At 43.7% G+C, this 25,032-nt stretch overlaps 1 protein-coding gene across 1 annotated transcript in view; it reads right to left on the bottom strand.

Moving 5' to 3' along the window:
• Nucleotides 1-17,493, bottom strand: part of REEP1 (receptor accessory protein 1) — a 103,474-nt gene extending 85,981 nt beyond the window's left edge. The window contains exon 1 of the mRNA XM_014792751.2: nt 17,385-17,493. Coding sequence (XP_014648237.1) covers nt 17,385-17,416 — 32 coding nt within the window. The 5' untranslated portion in view covers nt 17,417-17,493. The remainder of the gene's footprint in view (nt 1-17,384) is intronic.
• Nucleotides 17,494-25,032: the final 7,539 nt, after the last annotated feature.

Raw genomic sequence — 25,032 nt, 5'->3', positions numbered from 1 at the left:
CAAGTTAAGATGAGGTCATTAGGCTGGGCCCTAATACGATATGACTAGTGTCCTTATAAGAAGGAGAAAAGAGACACAGACACCAGGAGAAAGCCGTGTGACAACAGAGGCAGAGATTGGAGTGATGCATCTACAAGCCAAGGAAGGCCAAGGATCGCTGACAACCACCAGAAGCTAAGAGAAAGGCATGGACAGATTCTCCCGTAGGGCCTTACAGAGAGAGTATGGCCCTGCAAAGGCACTCAATTCGGACAGCTATAGCCAAAGGTGTCATACAGGGGGCTTTTTATCTCCCTATCTGTTTAATCTATACACAGAACATATCATACGAAAAACTATGCTAGACTCAGACAAAGAAGGACTGAAAATCAGTGGAAGAAATATCAACAACCTAAGATATGCAGATGACACCATCTTACTGGCCGAAAGCAGCAATGACTTGAAACGACTTCTATGAAAGTGAAAGAAGAAAGTGGCAAAGCAGGACTGCATTCGAACACCAAGAAGACAAAAATTATGATACAGAAGAACTATACAGCTTTAACGCAGACAATGAAAACACTGAAATTGTTAAAGATTTTGTTTACCTTGGTTCATTCATCAATTTAAATGGAGACTGCAGCCAAGAAATCAAGAGAAGACTGAGACTCAGAAGGGCAGCAATGAAAGAATTAGGAAAGATCATCAAGTGTAAGGAAGTGTCATTAGAGACGAAGGCCAAAATTACCCACACCCTTGTGTTCTGGATTACTAGGTACGGGTGTGAACACTGGACAGTGAAGGAGGGTGACAGGAAACAAATCTGATTCATTTGAAATATGGGGTTGGAGGAGAGCTCTCCAGATGCCCTGGACTGCCAGAAAGGCAAACAAGTGGGTCCTGGAGCAAATTAAGCCTGAGCTATCGCTGGAGGCAAAAATGATAAAACTGAGGCTGTCCTACTTTGAGCACATCATGAGAAGACAAGAGTCTTGGGAAAAGACAATAACGCCAAGAAAAGTAGAAGGCAGCAGGAAAAAAAGAACACCAAATATGAGATGGATTGACTCCATAAAGGCAGCCATATGCATGAGTCTACAGAAGCTGAGTAGGGCTGTTGAGGACAGGACACTGTGGACATCACTCATTCATAAAGTCACCAGGAGTCAGAGCCAACTTGATGGCACATAACACACAGCTTCCAGAACCGTAAGAAAATACATTTCTGTTGTTTTAAGCCACCCAGTTTGTGGTACTTGGTTACAGCAGCCCTAGGAAACTAATACAGACCCCAAAGAAATACACCATCAGTAAAAGGGTGAACTAGAGATAAGCCTACTACCATGCCCAAAGGTACAGAAAAGGAATATGCCCATTCTTTAGCCATGGCAGTGGGTAGAGAGAAAACAATTATTTCCCCTGGGAATCTGTAACCACTAGCCTGCCCTCACACAAGTAAGCAGCCCAAATTTACAGTACCTGAGTGGTCAAATAAAAAATCTCAAGAATTTACTTTCTAGTGGTCTAATGTTGGTAGTGTCCCAGACCACCTAGCAGAAGCATATGTAAATCTCCAGAGGAATCTGCCTTCAACCAGGTCTCAAAGAATTCCCACAGGTGAAGTCTCAAAGAATACAAGCCCACAGCAAAATAAATAAATAAGTAGGGGCCAGCCCTGGTGGCGTAGTGGTTAAGTTTGGTGTGCTCCACTTCAGCAGCCTGGGTTTGCTTCCCGGGGGCAGACCTACACCACTCGTCGGCAGCCCTGCTCTCGTGGCAACCCACATGCAAAATAGAGCTAGAAGGGCACAGATGTTAGCTCAAGGCCAATCTTCCTCAGCAAATAAATAAATAAATAAATAAATACTTTTAAAATTGGAAAACATACAATGTACCTTGATTGAGAGCCAAGAGAAGCAAGAGATAGTTGATTCAGACCTTCAAAAAGAGTTTAGATGCTAGAATTATCAGACTCAGAATATAAAATAAATGTTTAATATGTTTAAAGGAATAAAAGTGAATTTAAAATACAAGGGAGGAACAGAGACCTTAAAATATGACCAAACAATTTGAAACAGAACTAAATAGAACTTCTAAAATAATGTAAAAGTCAATGAATACATTCAGCAGCTGATTAGATATGGCTGAGGAGACAGACATGAAGAATATTATTCATAATGCAGCAGAGACAGGAAAAAGAACCAGAAATAAGAAATGAAGAGATAGGGAAGACAGAGTAAGAACATCTAAGATATGTCTAATGAGAGTGCTGGCATGAGAGGGAAGAAGGAATGGGGTGCAGAAGCAATGTTGTTAACTGTCAATAAATTTGAAAAATTACTAAAATGAATGAAGTTCTAACCTAATATTGACTCAAGAAAATACAGAAAATCTATAACAATTAAAGAAATCGAATAAGTAGTTTAAAATCTTCCCACAGAAAAAGCACCTGGCCTTGATGATTTTACTGGCAAGTTCACCTATTTTATATGCAAGAAGGAAACCCAATCTTACACAGACTATTCCAGAGTATATTAGCCCCAATTTAGTTCATGAGTCTAGCATAATCTTGATAGCAAAACCAAACAAGGACAATACAGCCAATATCCATCATAAACACAGCTCAAAAAAAAAAAAAAAAAACCTAAATATTAACAAATTGACTCTAGGATTGTTCTAACAACAACCAAAAAGAAAAACAACTTTATGACCAAATTGGGTTTATCCAGGAAGGCAAAGTTGGTTAATGGTAAAACTAATTAATACAATTTGCCACTTAACAGATTAAAGGCAAAAAAAATATATTATCATCTCAATAGAAACATTAGATAAAATACAATACCATTCATTATAAAAACTCTTAGCAAAGTCAGAAGAGAAGAAAATGTAGAATGATAAAGGATATTTCTGAAAACCCTACAACCAGCACAATACTTTATGGGAAAATGTCGAAGCATTCTTTTTTAAATTAGAAACAAGCCAGGAATGTCTGCCTTCACCACTTTTAGTCATCTTGCACTAGAGATCTTAACCAGGACAATAAAACCAGGAAGCAAAAAAAAAGGAATAATTACTGGAAAGACACAACACTGTTATTCTCAGACGACATGATTATTTATCTGGAAAGCCCAAAAGAATCTACAGTTTAGTAAGGTTGTATTCTTCTAACAAACAGTTGGAAGATGAAAATTTTAATAAGATACTAGATACACTGGCATCAACAAATATCAAGTACCTGGGAATAAATCTAACAAGTGATGCACAAGACATTCACAGCAAAAATTATAAAATTTTATTGAAAATCATTAAAGAAGACCTAAATAAATATAGATAGGTACCATGTTTATGGTTTGGAACGCTCAATATCTTAAGAACATCAATTTTCTATTGTCTCATACATTCAATGTTATTCTAAACAAACTCCTAACAGATTTTTGAGTGAGTGAGTGTGTGTGTGTGTGTGTGTGTGTGTGTTGTACACAACACATAATTCTAAGATAATTCTAAATATGTATATGGAAGAGAAGAGTGCTAAGGCACTTTGGAAGGTGGGGGGACCTGCCATGTCAGATATCAAGAATGTTCATAAAGCTGTAGTAATTAAGACAGTGGTACTGGTGCAGGGCCAAACTGCTCAATGGAACAGAATAAAGAGCCCAGAAACAGACTCAAACATCTATAGAAACTTAATTTGTGATGCGGTTGGGCATTGCAGATCTAAAGAGAAAAGACAACCTTTATAATAAATAGTGCACAATTGGTCTTTTCTTTCCCTCTCTCTCTCTCTCTCTCTTTCGTGAGGACTAGTCCTGAGCTAACATCCGATGCCAATGCTCCTCTGTTTTGCTGGGGAAGACTGGCCCTGGGCTAACATCCATGCTCATCTTCCTCTACTTTATAATGGGACGCCCCCACAGCATGGCTTAACAAGCAGTGTGTCGGTGTGTGCCTAGGATCCGCATCTGCGAACCCCGGGCCACGGAAGCGGAGCGCACACACTTAACCACTGCACCACCGGGCCGGCCCCTGGTTTTTCTTATGGTAAAAAAAATTCTGGAGTCCTACTTCATATCATATACAAAAAAAAATCTCAAGATGGATTAAGAAATCAAATGTGAATGGCAAAACTATAAAACTGCTAGGAGCAATATAGGAGAATATCTTCATGATTTCAGGTTGGTAAGGTTTTCCCAGGACACAAAAAGTATACACTATAAATGAAAAAATTGATAAACCCATTGCATTAATATTAAGAACTCCTGTTCATCAAAATACATCATAAAAAATGAAAAAATAAACCACTGACTGGGAGAAGACATTTGTAAGACATAAGTGACAGAGGATTAGCATCCAGAATATTTTAAAAACTCCTGCAAATCAGTAAGATAAGGACAAGAGAAAAACTGGCAAGATTCGAACAAGCTCTTCACAGAAGGGAGAACATGAATGGGCAATAAACATATGAAAAGATGCTCAATCTTATTAGTATTCAGAGAAATGCAAATTAAAACCATAATGAGATTCCATTTTATACCCACCAGACTGGCAAAAATTCTAAAGTGTGACAATATCAAGTGATGGTAAAGATATGGCTCAACTGAAATTGTGTATTTTGCTGAAGGGAAAACCACTTTGGGAAACAATTTGTGAAGAACAAAATGTGGAAGGGACTTGCCAGGCCAGATATCAAGAATTTTCGGGCTGGCCCCGTGGCTTAGCGGTTAAGTGCATGCGCTCTGCTGCTGGCGGCCTGGGTTTGGATCCCCGGGCGCGCGCACTGACGCACCGCCTCTCCGGCCAGGCTGAGGTCGTGACCCACATACAGCAACTAGAAGGCTGTGCAACTATGACATACAACTATCTACTGGGGCTTTGGGGGAAAAAATAAATAAATAAAAATTAAAAAAAAAAAAAAGAATTTTCATAAAGTTATAGTAATTAAGACAATGTGGTCCTGGTGCAGGGTCAGACAAACTGACTAATGGAACAGAATAAAGAGCCCAGAAACAGACCCATACATCTATGGAAACAATTTATGTTACTTGGTCAAGTGAAAGATGCATATACCCTATGCCTCAGCCATTCCATCCCTAAAGAAATTTGTGCACAGGTTCACCACACCTATAAGAATGTTCATTGCAGAATTCTTTTCAAGAGCAAAAGAGAAAAACAAAAATCTAGAAAGAACCCAAATGTCCCTAAACAGTGGTATATTGATACAATGAAGGTGTATCAATTCTATTCTTCAAAGTGGGTGGTGAGTAAAGGAGTATTTATTGTTTTGTTATCCATTATATCCTAACCATTTCTCAATAATTTTTACAAATCAAAGGGAGTCCAAAAATGGAGACAAAATAAGATGTCAGAACACCAAAGTGTCCTCCTTTCTGTAGGCTGTTCTTAAATGAACTCCCCTCAGCTTGGTGGCAGCCAGGCCAGCAGTTATGGGTTTGGTGGCTGAATAATGGCCCCCAAAGATATCCAAGTCCTAACCCCTGGAACCTATGAATGTTACACTATATGGCAAAAGAGACTGCAGATGTGATTACGGATTTTGAGAAGGAGAGATTATCCTGGATTATTCAAGTGGACACTAAATGTAACCACAAGTGTCCTAAGAGGGAGGCAGAGAAAGATATACAGACAGAAGAGAAGGCAATGTGACTACAGAAGTGGAGACTGCAGTAACGCAGCCACAAGCCAAGGAATGCCAAGAGCACAAGACGCTGGAAGAAGCAAGGGATGGACTCACCTCTGGAGCACCCAGAAGGAAACAGTCATGCCAACACCATGATTTTAGTCCTGAAAGACTCATTTCAGACTTAATGCCTCCAGACTGTAAAAGACTAAATTTTTGTTGTTGTAAGCCACTGTTTGTGGTCATCTATTACAGCAGCAATCTGTTATAGTGGACTAATACAGTGGGTAAGGATGCTCAACCTCACTCATCTCCTTGTCCCAGATTGTTTTCACTCAGCACACCCTCTCCTCTGCCTTCTCTCTCAACATTGAATGTCACATTGTCTCCCAGGCAGAGAGATACAACAGTGGTTTAATCCCTTCATATATCAGATGCACCACTTCCCCTGCTCAAAGGGCTCCTCCCTACAATTTCCAAGCAAAGCCAGAAAAGTCTTTCACATATACCCACAAAATATCCACCCAATGGAAAGAGTACTGGCAGGCAGGAGGGACATCTGAATTCAAATCCAAGTTTCCCACTGACTGGCTATGTGACCTCATAAACTTCTCAAAGATGGAACTCATTCATCTTTATATCCCTGGTTTCTGGTATAGTGCTTGGCACAAAGCAAAGAGTCAATAAATGGGCAGTGAATCAATCAACCAATGAATCAATCAATCAATCTTGAACAAGGATGGAAGGACTACCCACTGGAAAAGAAAATCTTTCCAATAACTCTTACCTCTCTTCCTCCACAACTATAAGGGAAAAGATTAAAATCATAGAGTTTTAGAGTTGGAAGGTCTTAGGGTTGGAAGCCTGGAGCTCATTGCCTCACATTAGCACCAATTACTAGATATCTTTTCCTTCTATCAAGCCAAAAATTTGTCTTCTAGTCACCCACTGGTCCTAGTCCAACTCTCTAACCACATAAAACAAACCTCCTTTCTTCCACATCAAAACACTTTCAGAAACTGGACACCTGGCCTCAAGTCTTGGCCGAGCCAATCAGGCTACTGACCTTGATGAATGACCCCTCCAGTCCCATCATCCTTATCTGGCAAACAATAGCCTGAGATCACTAAGATCCCTTCTAGCTCCAAGATGCAGTGTAGAAAACATCACCCCCTTGGTGTTCAATCCCTCATCATTCTAAACTATCCGTTGGGTTTTTAATTTCAATACTTTATTTTCTACTTTTCCTGTGGGCCCAGTCCTCTCCTCGTTCCACCCCAGTATCTGCTGCTTTTTTATATTTTCAACTCTTTACTTATTTTTTCACTTTAGAAAGACTTATTCTAAGGTCTCTAAGTAATATTTATTTTATATGAATAATAACTAATATTTATTTACCTATTTACTTACTTATTTGTTTGTTTATTTCTGGAGGGCTAATCCTGCTGCTTGTAGTGGCTGTTAACTCCTGCTTAGGGAGGTTGTTGCCTCACGTGTTTTGTAATTTTGGAGTGTGAATTCAAATAATTCTGTATAAGGAGTATTGAGAGCTCTTAGAGACTGGATTAATTTCTGCCAGATGCCCAAGAGTAACACTGGCCCAGGACCAATTTTTATGTTAAGCTCTCAGCAGGGGGTACTGAGACCATGCAGGGTGTGTTAATCTAAACTCCAAATCCATATGAGGACAGGTCCATGGATGGTTTCAAATTCCCAAGGGAGATTTTCCCCCTACACGAACCCAGAGCACGACAGATAAGCTCCACTGTCATCTCCCTGTCCTGATGGGTCCATCCTTCCACTCAGGACTAGACTGAAGAATAGCCCTTCAAGTCTCAGCTTTACACAAATGTCCAGCTCTGACTTATTACCTTCACAGACTCAAGGTCCCTCTTTTCTCTATGGAGATATTAAAATCAAGTTGGGCCAATCCTCAAGTTGGTATATTAAAGATGGCTACAAATTATTTGCCACCCTTCCTATTGAGAGATGGAGTTTAATCCCCCCTCTTCAAATCTAAGATGGCCTTAGTGACTTACTTGGCCAACAGAATGCACCAGAAGTGTCATCCTGGGACTTCTGAGACCAGGTCACAAAGAGTCTTGCAGTTTCTACTAATGCTTCTTGGACACTCACTCTTGGAGCCCCGAGCCACCGCATAAGAAACTTGACTATCCTGAGGCCGGCATGCTGGAGAAGTCATGTGGAAAGACCATGGGGAGGCCTCGGAACACATGAAAAGAAAGATGCCCAGGCTGCCACTGCCATTTGCATCCCCCAGTTTAGACACAGATATCACGAAGCAGAGATAAGTATTGTGTCCTGTGTTCTGCCTAACTCCTGGCCCGCAGAGCCAGGGGAGATGATAACAAAACAGCTGTGGTTTTAAGCTAAATTTCACGGTGGTCTGTTATATACCTGCTACAGTACTAGCTTACACCCTTGCAAAATGTTTCCCTCTCTGTCTTGTCTCCTGGGAAATTCCCTCTCTTACTTAAAAGCTCAGCTATGCTTTGAAGGAGATCGATGTTATATTTTATCCAAAATTTTTTATTCAGTTTTATTACTGGAGGGGTTTCAAACTATTTAGTTTTCCATATTGCCAGAAACAGAAATCAAATCCTTCATTTTACATATGAGAAAACTGACCGCTTAGAGAGGTTAAGTTACCTGCCACAGTCACAAATCAAGGTTCTACAAACCTAGGTTTTAAAAAGGATCTTCTAACCCCAAAGGGAACACTAAGTAATCATGCATATATTTTTTAAACACCTACTATGAGCTTAGAACTGCCCTAGGCACTGGCAAAACAGCTGTGAACACGATAAAAGTCTCAAAAGTCATGGAGATCAAATCCTAGTGGAGAGAGACCATAAAAAAGTAAACAAATGAATTAAAAGCCTAGTTTCACCAGCCATCCCACTACTGGGAATCTATCCAACGCACCTGAAATCAACAATCCAAAGAGGCTTATGCACCCCTATGTTCATTGCAGCATTATTCACTATAGCCAAGAAGTGGAAGCAACCTAAGTGTCCCTCGACTGACGACTGGATTAAGAAAATGTGGTATATATATACAATGGAATACTACTCAGCCATAAAAAAAAGACAAAATCGTCCCATTTGCAACAACATGGATGGGCCTGGAGCGTATTATGTTAAGTGAAATAAGCCAGAAAGAGAAAGACAAACACTGTATGATCTCACTCATATGTGGAATATAAACCAACACATGGACAGAGAAAACTGGACTGTGGTTACCAGGGCAGTGGGGGTGGGGGGTGGGCACAAGGGGTGAAGGGAGTCATATATGTGGTGATGGACAAACAAAAATGTACAACCCAAAATTTCACAATGTTAGAAACCATTAAAACATCAATAAAAAATAAAATAAAATAAAAAAATAAATAAATAAAAAAGCCTAGTTTCAGGGAGCGATAAGGGGATAGACCGGTGTGGGGGGTGTATTTTGGTAAAAGGGGTCAGAAGAGGAGACATGTGAGCAGAGACCTAAATGGAGAGAGGGAGAAGGTCATGGACGACCTAGGGGAGGGTGTCCAGGCAGAGGTAACAGCAAGTGCAAAGGACCTTGGATGGGACAAGCTTGCCACCTTCCAGGAACAGTGAGGAGGCTGGAGCTGAGTGAGTACAGGGAGAGCAGTACAAGGTGAGGTCGGGGCAGCGGGCAGGGGCCAGGCCTTGCTGAGTCTTGTGGAGAACGGTAAGGAGTCAATTTTACTCCTAGGGTGATAGGAGGTCTTTAGACAGTTTTTAAACAGCAGGGGAAAGATACGACCTATCTTACATCTTAAACAAATCATTGGAGGGACTGGACTAGAAGCAGGGAAAACAATTAGGAGGGTTTTGAAATGATCTGGGAGAGCAATCATTTTGAGCTGGAACAGGGTGGTAGCAGTGGAGGTGGGAGTCAGTTGGATGGGAGAGTATTTTGAAGGTAGAGCCGAGAGGACTCGCTGATAAGACTGGATTCCACAGCTCATGGGGCCTGGCCTGAAGCATTTACAGATCCCGCTGGATCCTGCAACTTCCTCAGGAGGGACACATGGGAACCAGTGGTTCTCAGCCTCATGTGGTCATGAGAAGAAGTCCTTGCGTGTCCCTGTAAATCCACCGTGACTGCCCGGCATCAGCTGTGTTTCACCACGCCTCTTTCTCCAGGTGGGTCGTATCCCACTCGCCTCTGAGTAGCATGAGCCACTCAGCTCCATATACTGTCTGACAAGCATTGCCTCGGCAGTCTAAACCCCAGTTGTGGCAAAACTACATTTTACACAGATCACAATTAAGCAGCCCATCTGCGAAAGGTTTGTAGCTGGGCACTGGGTTGGTAGACTCCAATTATGCCATTCAGAACTCATAAAAAGTCAGAGTTGGGACCTGTCAGACAGGAAAGGATGAACCACAGTCTAGCACAAATGGATGACTTGGGATTAAATTCTGGTTTACAGCCAAAAACAGGCACCTTAGGTAAGTCCATTTCTTTTCATTTCACAGGGGAGATGATGGTACCCTGTCTCCTGACTCAGTGCTTCTCAAGCTTTGTGGGGGTCTTGTTAAAATGCAGATTCACCAGGTCATGGGTGGGGCCCGGGATTCTGCATTCCTAACTAGCTCCTGGTGATACCAAGGCTGCTGATGCACAGACCACTCTTTAAGTAGTGAGATCCTGACGCATTCATGATCCAACTCATCGGGTATCTACTACACATGAAGAGCCATGAGGGAGACTAAGAAACAGACGTGGTCCTTAAGGGGAGGGAAATGTACAAACCACCACATCACAAGGTACAAAGTAACAGTGCCACTCTGGGGACCCAGAGGACAGAAATATTTCTTCAGTTAGGAGACCCAAGGGAGGTTTCATGGAGGAAAGTAGATCGGGACAAACATGGAGAGTGTAATGAAAATCACAGGGCACCTTCAAGGGCTTTAGCCACGGAACAGCGTCGGTTCTCTACAATTGCTAATTTCTCCTCAAAATTAAGACCTCCTTTTAAACTCACAAACAGAATAAAGAAAAGGGATCAAAAGGGGAGTGAGAGATTTTTCTAATATAAGGAGGTACAGGAGTGTGTTAAGATTCTCCCAGTTGCAAGAGGGAAAAAAAATTCCATCTTACACCAACTTTAGCAAAAAAGGACATTTAGAGGTTTGCAAAGCAGGTTAGGATTCATCCACTCAACATATATGGTGGTCATCGGGGCTGGCCACAGATGTTCAGTAGGATTATACTTCTCCACCTACAGGCTTGGCCATGTGATTTTCTTCGGACAATGAAATGTGAGTGACACATGTCACTTCTGGTTAGAGGTACTTAAGAGACAGTGCCTGATTCTCCATCTTTCTTTCCCTGCCACAGTGAATCCTGGTGCCTTATGTGCAACGACAGCCCCTAAGACAAAGGAGACTGAGTCAGCCTGGACCTCTGGTGATTACAATGAGCAGAGCGCCTCTGCCAACTCACGGTGAATAGGCAGCATAAAGCAAGAAATAAACCTCTGTTGTCTTCAGCCACTGGGATTTGGGAGTTGTTACTGCAGCACAGCGCAGTCCATCCTCACCACTTCAATAAATGTTTAATTAACACAGGAACTATTCAAAGCTTTCATTCTAGGATACAGACCAGCTCAAGGAGAAGCAGTGGGAACTGGTGCCCGAGTAACTAGAATCAAGACTCTTGTGCCAGCTTGCTTCTCTCTCTGCCCATGTCTCATCTCTGTTTATCTCTGCTTTGCCATATTCCCCCTTTTGCCAATAGACCTTCTCCATGTGCCAGGGAGTTTAGCCACCAGTACACTCACCTTCATATCTTTCCAGCTCTGGGCCCCATAGGCAAGGCTCTCCTCTCCCAGCTTCAAATCAAGAAACCCTGGGGAAAGATCTGGTGGCTCAGTTTGGGTCACACACTCACCTCTGGACCAATTTTTGTGCCCAGGGAAAGGTGTAGCTAGGCTTGGGTCACATGGCCACTCCTTTGGCTAAGGATGGGGTATGGCACCAGAAGGGAATGGGAAACTCATTTTGAAGCCCAAGGTAACGTCCACAGACCCCTATAAGGAAGTAGATAAGGTGTGAAAGCATAAGTCACAAGAGAAGGAAAAGGCAGAATTTAACTGAGCTGTGACTGGTGAAAGGCAAAGAAAAAAGGGAAAATGTGGTATATGTGTGATGGTCCTGAGAGGAAAGAGGCAGACTAGAGAGCCACTAGGCTGGACAGCTCCCTATGCTGGCAACAAGAAGACACTTTTGGCCAACATTTTTCAGGTGACTGACAAGGCCTGGTGCAGGGCAGGATATCAGGAGCGGATGTCAACTCAGGTAAAGGATGCTGCTCTCTGTTTACTAATTTAGGGAAGCACGTAAAACTCTGACAGTGGGACAGGCCTTTCTGATCAGGAATGGGCTAAGTCTGGTAGAGTAAATACTGAACCAACGTGTGTGCCCCCATTACCATCCTCCCTGCACGAATCACTGAGGGGACTTTCTCCACTGAGCCCAACTCAGCTTCAAACTCTCCTCAAGACAGTGTCCCAAGGCAGCCTCCTATCAATCATAAGAGATGCAACTCATTTGCCATCCCTGGTCTAGGTACGCACGCCATGCTTGAAGCCCATACCAGACTGTCTGTCAAGATTCCTTCAGACACCCCTCCTGTATGCCAAATATTTGGTCCTTTATCTATATTTCCTTTTTCTCTATAATCCCAAGAAAGCCCCCGGGTGTGACTAAAAAAATGCAAAGGGAAAACAATGTGCTTCTGTGTGAAGACAGATAAGATTTGAAAGTTCAGAACAAACAATATGTATATAACTATTCATCTTCCAATCCATCAAGGCCTTCCCAAGGCAGAGAAGTGAGAAGAAAATATACTCATAGCCCATATGTAACCCTCCTTAGCTCTTGTCGGTTCTCAGAAAAATTCCCACAGACACCAAAAATCCTGGTAACTGATTGGGCATGTGTGTGGCTCACCCTTGGCAATGAAATTCCAAAGGTGCCATATGCAGTGACTACTGCACGGCCAAGTCTTCTCCTTCCCCCAGCTCTTGAAGCCCCCTTGGAAAACATACACACACAACACACCTACACAATACAAAATGGCAGCCTCCCTAGGTGTCCACTGAGGGCCTGACTTCCCTTTCTCTCGTTCTTCCCAGCGCTCTTCCTCCCCTGAAATAATACACTCTCCAAAGAAGATGGCTCACTTCAGAAGGAAGGGGAGGACTGAGTCAGTAATAACCAGGTGAGACCCTCACTTGTCAGCTCACCTTCAAATAAGACACAGTGGGGAGAAGTGCACAAAAGCTCCTTCCCAGCAGGCAGGCAGGATTAATCAACAAAAACAGGGCAGCAGAACAGCAGTGAAATCTAAGCTGGTATTTTTCACTTCCTTGAGGAGACTTCTCTTGTTTATAAATAAACATGGTCTCTTGAGTCAGCTGGGGGAGGTGGGGGGAAGGAAGGGGCCTAGGGCAGCACTGGCTGTTAAGAACTGTTAAGACCTCCAGGGTGAGCCTGGCCAACACCCCTGTCTCAGAGACCAGGAGTGGGGCCCCAGGGGGAGTTGCTCTGAGGGCTCTGATGGTGGGTGAGACCAGCACTGGGACTAGAACCCAAGTTTGCTGACTTCCAGCCCAACATCTTTCCTCTCACAACTCAACTGCAATATTTACCCAGCTCCTACCCTGTACCACGCCACAGTGCCAGCAAATAAATCCTCAACCAACCTGAACCCTCCATTAACGGGATCATTTTTCTGCATTCCACTTTTTAAAAGCAGGCTCCAAAGAAAAGCAAGCTATGTTTAAGAATTTATGGTCTTTTCTTTTTTTTCCATTTGTTTTGCAACTGTTGGGGAACATCTTGAGGACAACTCACATTCCTTAAAGTCTCCTCTACTTGAACATCCCTGACACAGGGCACACAGACTTCAGGCTCCAAATCACAGTCTTAGGACATAGTCGGACCTTCAGCCATCAAAGTAAGACTCTGTTCTCAACATCAGACTGTACTTTCTAAAAACTAACATTTTTAGAAGATGTGCAATGTGGAAAAAAAGGGTTTTTTTTTCCTTGCATAGCTATCAGTTATTTAGAAAATTTGTTGAATTAGGACTCTCTTTTTCCCCATGCAGTGAATTGGAGTTTTGGTACTAACCCCAAGAGTGGTGAGAAGCTCTGGATCCATTTAGCCAACATTCTGGGCCTCGGCCAAAATTCTGTCCAGAGAAAATGAGGCAATACCTGCTCCTTGGAATAAATGCCTCAAGAGACTACATTCCCCTCAAGAAGCCACAGAGCAACCTGTGTGTGTCCCCTCCAGGGCACATGAACATACTCCCCCCATTCTGAAATTCATTCGTGCCTAGGCCTTGAGTTGTTCGTAAAGACACGGTATTTTAAAGGAGGCAAGCAGGCCAGTCCTAAATGACCTACCATGTTCCATGTAAATATCAACCAGGCCCTAACAAGGCCAACCTTGCTACTGCACGAAGTATCTCCTCCTTAATTCTTCCTAGGCTGAGCCAAGGGAGTTAGAAGGAAGACAGCTGGCAAGACAGCAGCGTCTCAAGTTGGCCCTCACTCCACCAGCTTTGCGCTGTGGGTCCAAGCCTGTCCTGATGCCCACTAACCTCCATCCCCAGGGGATAACACTGGCTGGCTCCCCCGCTTATCCCAGTGCCTCTGATCTCCTTCAACACAACCCACCTTTACTGAGCGCACTCAGGTGCCAGGTACTGCAAAAAGAGCCTTGAGAGGGCACGAGAGGTTGGAGAGGGAAATAAGCCACAACCACTGCCCTAAAAACACTCAGAGCTGATGGCGACACAGACATCTATAATCACTGGCTGGCTGTCTCTAGACGCCATTGGCTTGTCTTGAGGCCTCTGGCTGGAAGGAAGACACTCTCTCTCCATCCTCAGAACACAGTGATAGGTCTTCCTTAAATCTCCTTTAATGTGACGCTTACAAAACCATGAAAAGATTGCTTATAGGAAATGGGACTTGTGGACAAAATTGTAGGACACCATATCAGAGGTCTTGGGAGCTTGAAAGAGATTCATTTAGGACAACTGTCAAGGACAGGCAGAGGTGGAAAGGGCATTGGACCAAAAATCCAGAGCCTGTTTTCTTCACCAGCTCATCTCGTGTCCTTGGGCAAGGCACACACCCTCTGCAGTTTTACAGATGAGGGGACTGCTGGATCAGTGGTTTTCATTAGCAGTAAAACCCATATATTTTCCAAATATATAGAACCCCAATATATAAAACAAACAAAAGGGGAGTTGCTCATGTTGAATCAGGGCTGGGGAGCCCAGAGCCCAACCAGTTAGGCTGGGCGGCCCTCAGGGAAGGCAGTTCGAAAACTGCAGGAGTAGATAAAGTCTGAGGGCCCCTTCTAGAGCTCTTACACCCTCTCTTAAGTACCTTGGAGGACAAAAGGAGGAAATCATCATTGATTTGATGCACTCCATGCTGCTTGGCAATTTATGTATCATGTGTCATTGAAATCTTTGCAATAGCAACGTGAGGTTAACTAGCTTGTGAACTAGGATCCCTTGTGATCTGAGCTGTGAACTGGGATCTGCTGGCAAGAGGCAGAACTGGGACTTGAACCAAGCGCTTTCTGACTCCAAATGTGGTATTCTTACTCTTTGCTAAGAGGTTTGTGGGAATTTGGGCTGAACTGATAATTTCCCTGAATGGTAAATATATGTGCATAAATGCATTGGGAAAAACATCTTGAAGAATATGCCTCTCAAAATTATCATTTGCTATCTCTGTGTGTTAATAATGTGGATGATTTTCAGTCTATTTATCCATATTTTCTAATTTTCCTATAATGAACAAGGTATTATTTACATGAAACAGGTAGTGCTTATTAGAGTGGTTTTAATAATTCACAACCGACACTTCCATGTTGGGTTTCTATAGAGAATTAGGGATTGGGGGGATAGGCGGTATCTTTGACCTTTTGGAGTTGACAGTGGGAATAACAACTCCATATTCCACAAACTCTCCCTTGGGGCAGAGGGTCCCCAGCTGACCTAAGGGGTAGTTCTTATGGTCATTTAAGTTCTCTGAAGCCCCACTTCTGGGGAGTATGGTTGTTTTAGAAAGTAACAGCAAGTCCCTGAGGCCCCTCCCAAATATATGCCTCTCCTCTCCAACCCCCTCAGCTGCCTTGTATATAAGGGAGAGGGTGCTAATAAAATTACTGATGGTCACATGGACCCCAGACCAGAAGCCCTCACTACCCAGTGCTCCTGCCCCAGCCCAGGAGGATCTATACAGAGTAAGCCCTCCAGCCAGGTCAATTAAACTCTCCGGCCCCACCCTGAGGCCCCCCAGAAGCCACTTGCGAATGTGAAAATCAGAGCAATACTTCAGGGGAGAAAATACCACCCTGAAGGCTTCAGTCAGGCCTGGGGTGGGGCAAGGCGTGTCAGCTGCTTCCCTGCATTATCATACCAGCTCTGCCCGCAGAAGTCTTCTAAAATATTTAACATGCCACCCTGAGGTACAGCACAAACCTCCAGCAGTCTGCATGGAATGAACTTGGGGGCTGAGAGGCATATACACTGGCTTTGGGAGGAAAGCCCAGAACGGTGGGCAGGATACAATGCTGAGAACGACTTCAGAAGGCTGCCTCTGACTGCTTCTTTGGAAATCAGTAAAGGATAGGAGATGGGAGATGTTTCAAAACGTGGGGCGTGATGGTGCACAATCAACCAGAGTCCAGAATTTCTCTTTGTCAGACAAAGAAAAAACCTGAGGTGCACCATTGGTCTGGTCCCCAGACCAATTTCAGCCCCGGCTCCCCTGAGCAGGTGGCAAACCTGTCCTGACTCTGGCAAGAAAGGTTAGTGAAGAAGAGGAACTGGGACAGCCACGCCTATCTCCAAAGGCAAATAAATCCACGAGGGAAGGAGCTCTTCAAGGTCTTCTCAGCTCTGGGGCTTGACAGAGAAAAACGCCCCCCACGCCCACCCGCAATGACTTCATACAGGCCTCACCCGAGATGACTCTGCGCTCTCCAGCAAGGCCTGGGAGGTGTCATCACCACCATCCGGGTGGCTGTCTGTCACTTGGAAATTTCTCGTGAATTCCTGGAGATGCCTGCCCCTATCTCTCCCTCAAACCCCCGCCAAAGGAATCAGACATGTGGACGCGAGGCGTCTACCCCAAGATTCATATATGTCCTCCTAGGTCCTTCACTTGCCTTTGCCGCTGTCAATTTGAAAAACCCAAAAAGGAGTATTTATTCAACTCCATGAGGAGCCCCGCCTCCATCTGGCCACCCTTCTCCGCGCTGACCCCTCCAGGCAGCGCCCCAGGCTCGCTGGGCTCGGTCTGTCATTTTCACCCGACAAAAGCGCGGCGGCGCGGGCGACCCCAGCCAGCGTTTCTCCCAAGGGAGAGAGACGCGCGTCCTCGCGGCGCGCCCATTCGGGGCCTCCGCAAATCCCACCCCGGGGGAACAAAGCGGCCCGGGCGCGGCGAGACGCAGCGCCCCCGGAGCCCCGATGCGCCCGGGCCCGGCCCCGCAGGGCAGCGGCCGCCGCGCCCTGTGCCGCCCGCTCGCCGGCGTCCGCGGCAGCTACTGTACCTGCTAAATTTAGCGGCCGCGGGGTATTAATAGCCGGAGAGAACGGGGCCGGGTGCTGCAGGGGCGGCGCGCAGCCGGGGGCCGGGGGCGGAGAAGCAGGGGGAGGAAGGCAAGCAGGGAAGAAGGCCACTTACACCACCAGCCTGGAGATGATCCATGACACCATGGCGGGCGGGCGGGCGCGGCCCGGGCGGGCTGCTGAGCTGCGGGCGGCTGCGGCGCTCCAGGCACGTCCGTCCGCGCACGGCCCCCGCCGCCAGACTGAGCGCGCCCGCTGCCCTGCCCGGCGCTCGAGCGTCGGCGCAGCCGCGGCACGTTCCGGCGGCGGCGGCGGCCCCAGCCCCGCGGGGCTCGGCGGGCCCGCGGCGATTGGGCGGCGAGGCGGTCGGGCACCAGCGGGACCCGCCCCGCCCCGATGGCCCCGGCCCAAGGCTCAATTGGGGTGGTTCCTCCGCGCGCCCTGATGCTCGGGCGGCACAGGTGGAACCCAGAGAAGGCCCAATTGGCAGAGCAGAGACCCGGGTGCCGCCCCACCCTCAGTGTTATGGTGGGGAAACTGAGGCCTGGACCTGGACCTTTGGAACCTGTCTAGACCTGTTCTGATTGGGATACAGTCATCCCTGACTCGGATAATGCGCTACCCTCAGAAGGGACTTACCTGTGTCCAGACCTGACCCCTCCAATCTGTCCCCCACACGGCATTATCTGCATAAGAAGCAAACCTGGGCGCTTGTCTCCCCTAGTTCAGATTCTAAAGAGTCCCTACGTGATCTGGTCCCTGCCTCCCAACTCATTGCCACCACCATTCCCCAAATATCCCTCTAGCTCTTTCACCTCAGGCATTTTGGACTTACAGATGTGCTGTTCCCTCTCCCCTGTTCATACCCTCCATGCCTCACCTCCTTCTTCAAGACTCAGATAAAGATTATTTCCTAAGGAAGGCCTTTCCTAGGGGGCCACTCCAGCATTTCTGTGTAGAAGTGGCTCAGGGCTACAATCTTGCCAGGAGGAAGCTAGAAGCCGCTGCTGCCTACCACCAGTGCCCTGCTGAGCCATGTTGGAGCCTTAGGCAAAGGCTAAGGCTTTTCATATGTATGTATGGATACATATGGATGTATCCTATACACATTTTTGTGTATTTTTTAAATATTGCATTAAATATTATTTACCTTGATTACTGCATTTTATAGCACTCCCTTAAATTTTCCCACTGAGGCCAGTGCCTCACTCTTCTCACCCTAGTCCTGGTCCTTATCATGTAAGTCCTGGCATGTTATTTTGTTGCTTGGAAAACCTTTGTCCCCTGCTCCTTGGCTCTGCTGTTGCTGCCTTCCTCGCCCCCCTCCGTGGTGCTCTCTCAGAGCACTACGCCCCTTTGCTGGTGCTCATGTCATATATAATTAAGTGTCAGATGTGAGAGGCACAGGAGACAGCTAGCTTGAAGCCATCTTTAAAGAAACCCTGCCCAAGAGGGCTTCCTAGCAGAGACAAGAATTCAGACCTTGGCAGAAAGGGGCTTACATGTACCAGTAGAATGAGACTGTGTGTGTGTGTGTGTGTGTGTGTGTGAGAGAGAGAGAGCGAAAGAGAGAGAGAGAGAGAAGCAGAAGAAACACCTTGCCCACAATAAGGGGACTGCAGATGAGATATCCTCTATGATAAGGGGTCTCCAAAGAACCTATAAAATACCTGTAATATAGTTTTTTTTTTAATTTTATTTATTTATTTTTCCCCCCAAAGCCCCAGTAGATAGTTGTATGTCATTGCTGCACATCCTTCTGGTTGCTGTATGTGGGACCCGGCCTCAGGATGGCCAGAGAAGTGGTGCGTCGGTGCGCGACCGGGATCCGAACCCGGGCGGCCAGCAGCGGAGCATGCACACTTAACCACTAAGCCACCGGGCCGGCCCTATAATATAGTTTTGTTTTGTTTCGTTTTAATGCTGTCTTGACCCAGTTTTGAGGTCCTGGCTAGAGGTTGGTCAGTTCCCCTTCTTAGGCAACAGTTAAGTCCACACCCCCAACCACTCCCGTATCAGGCTCTCACACATCAGACAACTATACACCTGCCTTAATTACCCCAGAGCAAGGTACCCAGACAACCAGGGACAGCTCCTCTGCCCTAGAGCCCACTGAAATTATTCAAATTAGCAATCCTAAACCTGCTTGTCCTGCCTTGCCTTTTCCTTCCACAGAAGGAAACCTCAGTTCCCCTGTCTCCCTCTGAACTTGTAGGCCACCCCAGTGTTGACCCTGAGTGACCCTGCATGGCATGCCGTGTTCTGTCCAGGGAACGGTGGGTGTAACAAAATTACGACTTTCTGGTTTCTCACTCTTGATCTATGTCTAGCCTCACCACACCTTACCCAAGGTAATATGGTCAAAACAATACCCCCACAGGAAAGAGCTTGGAATATCCACTAGAAAAATCAGGACAGTATCTGGCAAATAGGACCTTCCTGAGACCTCTCCTCCCTTCCATCCATGCCCCTCCTGCCACTCCCTGGAGAGGTCAGAAATTTCTGTTGGCGATCTTGTGGGTGGAGAGGGGTGGAATATTGTGGTTCAGAGATCCTTTTGGTGTGAAGATAGAGGAGAAGCAGATCACATGCTGTTTTCCTCTTGGAGCATGCTCTCTATTCCTGTAAATGGAATTCTCAGGTTTGACTACTCCACAGACCTGGATATTTTAATTAAAGAAATGAGACTATTGATGGGATTAAATGTCTGGAGGTCTTTCTATTACCTGAAGAGGACCAGAAAACTAGTGGGACCAACCCCAGATTTCACTCAAGGGTTGGGAAAAAACGTGTTTGACAAAGCAAGCTTCAACGGGTAGATGAAGGGAGAGAAGCAAGTTGCTTTTTTACTTCATTCAATCTCTTTCAGTGTAATTGTTACATTATGTATCACATCTCTCCATCCTAGACCCCTCCAGCATGTCCTTGACTCTGGAAAACAAGAGGCTAGGGAATGGACACAGCCTCCTAGACAATGGGACTCTTACAGCCCTATCAGCTGGTCCACTTGAAGTCCTTTTTCACAAGAACTGCTGTTATGGCCAATGCATATTATCTGTGTTTGCCCCGCACCCTTCCCCTTTCTTCTGGGAAGACCTCTCCATTTTGTATTGGGGAATGATTCTGCCCACACTCCAATCTTCTAAGTGTTATTTTCTCACAGGTCCTTGCTACCTTGATTGGTTCATGGGTAATTACTGGACATAAGCTGGGCCCAAGTTCTCCCCTCGGATTTTGAAAATTAAAAATAGGAAAAAGAGACTTCCACTTCCATCCATTTATATGAAATTCTAGACAAGAGAAAACCTTTTGCTCTACAAATTCTAGGTGCTTCTGCCTCCCTGAACTCTATCAGAGTGACAGAAAGTATCTCAGAGGTTCCCAGGTGCCGGGAATGGGAAAGGGAATTGACTCTAAAAGGGCCAGAGGGAATTTTTGGGTAGTGGAAAAATTCTATATCCTGATTGTGGCGGTAATTACCAACCACAGGCATCTGTCAAAACTCACCAAACTTTACACTTAAAATTAGTGAATTTTATTGTATCTAAATTATATCTCAGTGAAGCTAATTTTAAAAATTAGAAAAAAAATTTTTCATGTGCTATGTGAAGCTCAGTAGTTTTGGGTAATCATGTTTTTTATTGGTCTTTTTTCCTATTGATTGATTTAAAAATTTTGTATATTAAGAAAACAAGCCTGTCAATCCACACTGAAAATGTTTTTTCCCAGTTTCTCACTTTTTTATTTAGACATTGTTCATGGTAATTTTTTTCTTTTCAGAGTGTTCAAAACTTTATATGGTCATATTTATGTATTTTTTGTGGCTTCTGAGGTTTGTATTTTGCTTAGATAGGTTAATTTTACATTAAAATTACATATTAAAGGCGCCAGGCCCTATGGCATAGCGGTTAAGTGCGTGCACTCCGCTGCTGACAGCCCAGGTTCAGATCCTGGGCGCGCACTGATGCACTGCTTGTCCAGCCATGCTGTGGTGGTGTCCTACGTAAAGTGGAGGAAGATAGGCACGGATGTTAGCTCAGGGCTGGTCTTCCTCAGCAAAAAGAGGAGGATTGGCATGGATGTTAGCTCAGGGCTGACTTTCCTCACACACACACACAAAAATTACATATTAAAAATTTTTAATTAAAAAATTTTAAAAAACTCCCCATGTTTTCTGGTTTTAATTTCATACCTTTTATATTACAGTGTACCTGGAATTTATTTTAGTGTGTGGGTTAGCTGGTTGTCCTAACACTATTTATTGAACAATCTACCATTTCTCCCTTAATTTGAAAGGTCATTGCTATCATATACTGTATTTTTTATTATGCAAGAGTCTATTTCTGGACTCTATTCTGTTCTGTCCATTCACTCATGAGTTACTACTAAACAGTTTTAATTACAATAGCTTTTTGTAGTATGTTTTACTATTAGGCAGGGATAGTCCTTCCACTTCTTTTCAGAATTTTTCTTGTTATTCTTGCCATTTATACTTTCATAAGACTTTAGGGTCATATTATCTCATTTCAAAAACTTCCAGTTATTTTTAATTAGAAGGAGATAAAATTTGTCAATTAATTCAGTGAGAATTGCCATCATTACACTATTTAGTCTTCCTGTCCAAAAGCAAGAATTTCTTTCCATTTATTCAAATTTTCTTTTATTGTCCTTAATGGCATTTAAATTTTTTCTTTAAGTAGATCTTGCACATTTCTTTACATTGCCATTTTAACTAATGCATTATATTCCATTGTGTAAATATATCATAATTCATTTAATCAATCTCCTATCATTGGACATATAGATGGTTTCTAATTTTTACTGATTAAAAATAACCTAGCAGGGCCAGCCTGGTGGCACAAGCGGTTAAGTGCACGCGCTCCGCTACGGCGGCCCGGGGTTCGCTGGTTCGGTTCACCGGCGTGTACCGACGCACCACTTGTCAAGCCATGCTGTGGCGGCGTCCCATATAAAGTGGAGGAAGATGGGCATGGATGTTAGCCCAAGGCCAGTCTTCCTCAGCAAAAAGAAGAGGATTGGCAGATGTTAGCTCAGGGCTGATCTTCCTTACACACACGCACACAAAATAACCTAGCAATGAACACATTGCTACATATTTTAATATGCCCATGATGATTTTGTTAGGATAAATTCCCAGAAATTGAATTTTATGGCTTTTGATGCATAATGCTAAATTAAGTTCCAAAAAAGTTTGTTCCAGTTTTTGAAAATTTTATGGCTTAAATATGGTATAGTAAAGTCTCATTATACAATCAATAACATACTCGAATTAAATTTTATGTGTGTGTGAGAGAAAGACTGAGAAATTGTGCAGGGGATTCTGCCTGTCATTCCACTTCATGAGCTCATGAGAGGGTGCCCTATCGTGATGACATGGGAGATGTGGCTCTGCTGTTTCCTCAGTAGATCTCAGTTCCTATGGGACTCTTGTATGTGAGCATGACCATCTGGTATGTGATTCTAATGTTCATACATCCATGTTTTTCATACAACATGATGCTAAGCACTTCCAATGCTTCAACTGGAAATGAACACAAGTATAAAGTGATCTGATACTTGAGGAAAAGCTACTTGTGTTAGACCATTATAGACCATATAAGTAATTTTTTACCATATACAATTTTTTGCTTTAAACTTTGATATCGATATGGAAACTTAACATAAGGTACAGATACACCAGAAGTGGTTTACCATGAAGATAAAACTTCATTTTTAGGACCTCTCATTTTTCTCTTTTAAGGCTCTGAGCAGGACCCTAGTAATATAGTCATATGATTATATGTGCAAAAGTAAAATATTTTAATTAAAATCTGTTAAGGCAGCTGTTTTTCCCACTCTAACTCTCAAGCATACTTCTTTTTGTGCAGAGTATTATCCAAGTGGCCAAAGGCATTTTGGGGAGCTGACTAAGGTGAAATTGAGTCGGGAATACATTTTATTAGGGTTTGGAGAGATATATTTACAGGGTTGCAGTCATTTCCATGTCTAGTTAAGTTATGGCTACTCTCCAGTAGAGGAATGGCTTCCAAAAACACTCCTACTGCCCACTGTGCCCAGCTTCGTGACACAAAGGTGCAGAGCTAAAGATTGTAGCATGGGGTGAATGTGTCCTGCAGGCTTGGCCCTGGAAATGTTTGGATAGTGGAAGAGAACAAGTTTTGAAATGTACAGAGCCAAAATCTGGTCTATGACTATTTTTCCAATCATCAGGTATATAAAACTGTAAGAGGAGGATTCAGTTCTTACTGAACTGCCTAGTCAAAACAGTTCTCTTCTTTCAGGAATATACTCAGTAATACAATGTATACAATTATAAATATACTATATCTATTTTTTACTTTTGTGATGGGCATGATGAGAAATAGATGTATCACGATTCCTGTATTTATACAGTTTTTGAAAATTTTATGGCTTAAATATGGTATAGTACAAACTTATAGCAGTACAAACCTATAGCAGTATTACAAAGAGGGAGTAAATCTGTGTGAAGTTACATATTTTATGAATTCCAACTGTAAATAAAAAACATTTCAATCAACCATGCTAGGATAAATACTAAATTATATTTCTATCCTCTCCATAGAAAATGCTAATACAAAATTGTTGTTAAATGAGGAAATGATGAAAGAATATGCAACCAGAAAAGATACAGAAAAAAATATTATAAGGGAGTATTAGACAATTAATAAAAATACTATGTTATTTTTACTGGCTTTAGTGACATTTGTGATTCTTTTCAGCTTTTTAAAATTTGTAATTTGTTGTGATTTATTTTTCCATTCTAAAAAATATTCACATTCATACTTAATTTTGCATTCATAGTTTTGAGGGAACCAGCTCCCAAATTCTTTTATGTTTCAGGCCTCAGAAGGCTGTATATGCCCCTGCATATTTTATTGTACCGTATTTAATTCGTATTCCCTACTGTGGTCAGTGAGATTGAATTTCGTCTGTTAATTAGCCATTTCTGTTTCTTCTTTTGAGAATTGCCTTTTCTTATTCTTCACCATTTTTCTCTTGGAGTGTTTTTGCTATGTTCTTATTGGTTTGCAAGAGTTCTTTGTATAAGGATACAAACCTCTTGTCTGTTATGTATGTTAGAATTTTTCCACTCTTCTTTTGCTGTTTAAATTTACCTAAGGTATTTTTGACATACAGGATTTAAAAAATATATATTCATTTATGTTTTATCCTAATACAGCAACTAATCTTTATCCCTAATGGAGAAAGTTTACATTTATTCCTGTTCTATTTTGTCTTTGTCGTTTGTGGCAAGTGTTCCAGTCCTATCAAATTACGATTAATCTTGTTATCAGTGGTATTAAGTATTATAGCCAGTGTATCTATGAGATTGCTTTCAGCTGCAAGTAGAACACCCAACCAAACAATAGTTCATTTTTCTCACGTAACAAGAAATACACGAGAGATTGTGGGTATAACAGCTCAGTGATATCTGGGCCTTGCGTCAGCCTCTCTGTAATACACTTGGCCTTTCTCTCATGGCGAGGAGAGGGCTGCAGCAGCATCAGATAAGAGGTCCTCACACAACCATGTTCAAAGGCAGGAAGGAAGGTGCAGGGGACTCGCACATTTTTAATAAGGAGGAAATACTTCCCAGAAGCACGCCCCCCAACACCACCCCACAGACTTCATCTTATATTTCAGAGGCCAGAGCAGGGTCAAATGGTCACCCCAACCAATCCCTGGCAAGGGGGAAGGAATGTACTCTGACTGGCTTGACC

The sequence above is a fragment of the Ceratotherium simum genome, chromosome 11 (assembly GCF_057802395.1).
Source record: "Ceratotherium simum simum isolate JZ-2026a chromosome 11, ASM5780239v1, whole genome shotgun sequence".
NCBI classification, from domain to species: domain Eukaryota; kingdom Metazoa; phylum Chordata; class Mammalia; order Perissodactyla; family Rhinocerotidae; genus Ceratotherium; species Ceratotherium simum.
The sequence above is the reverse complement of the archived record's forward strand: the minus strand, read 5'-3'. Positions and strand labels throughout refer to the sequence as shown.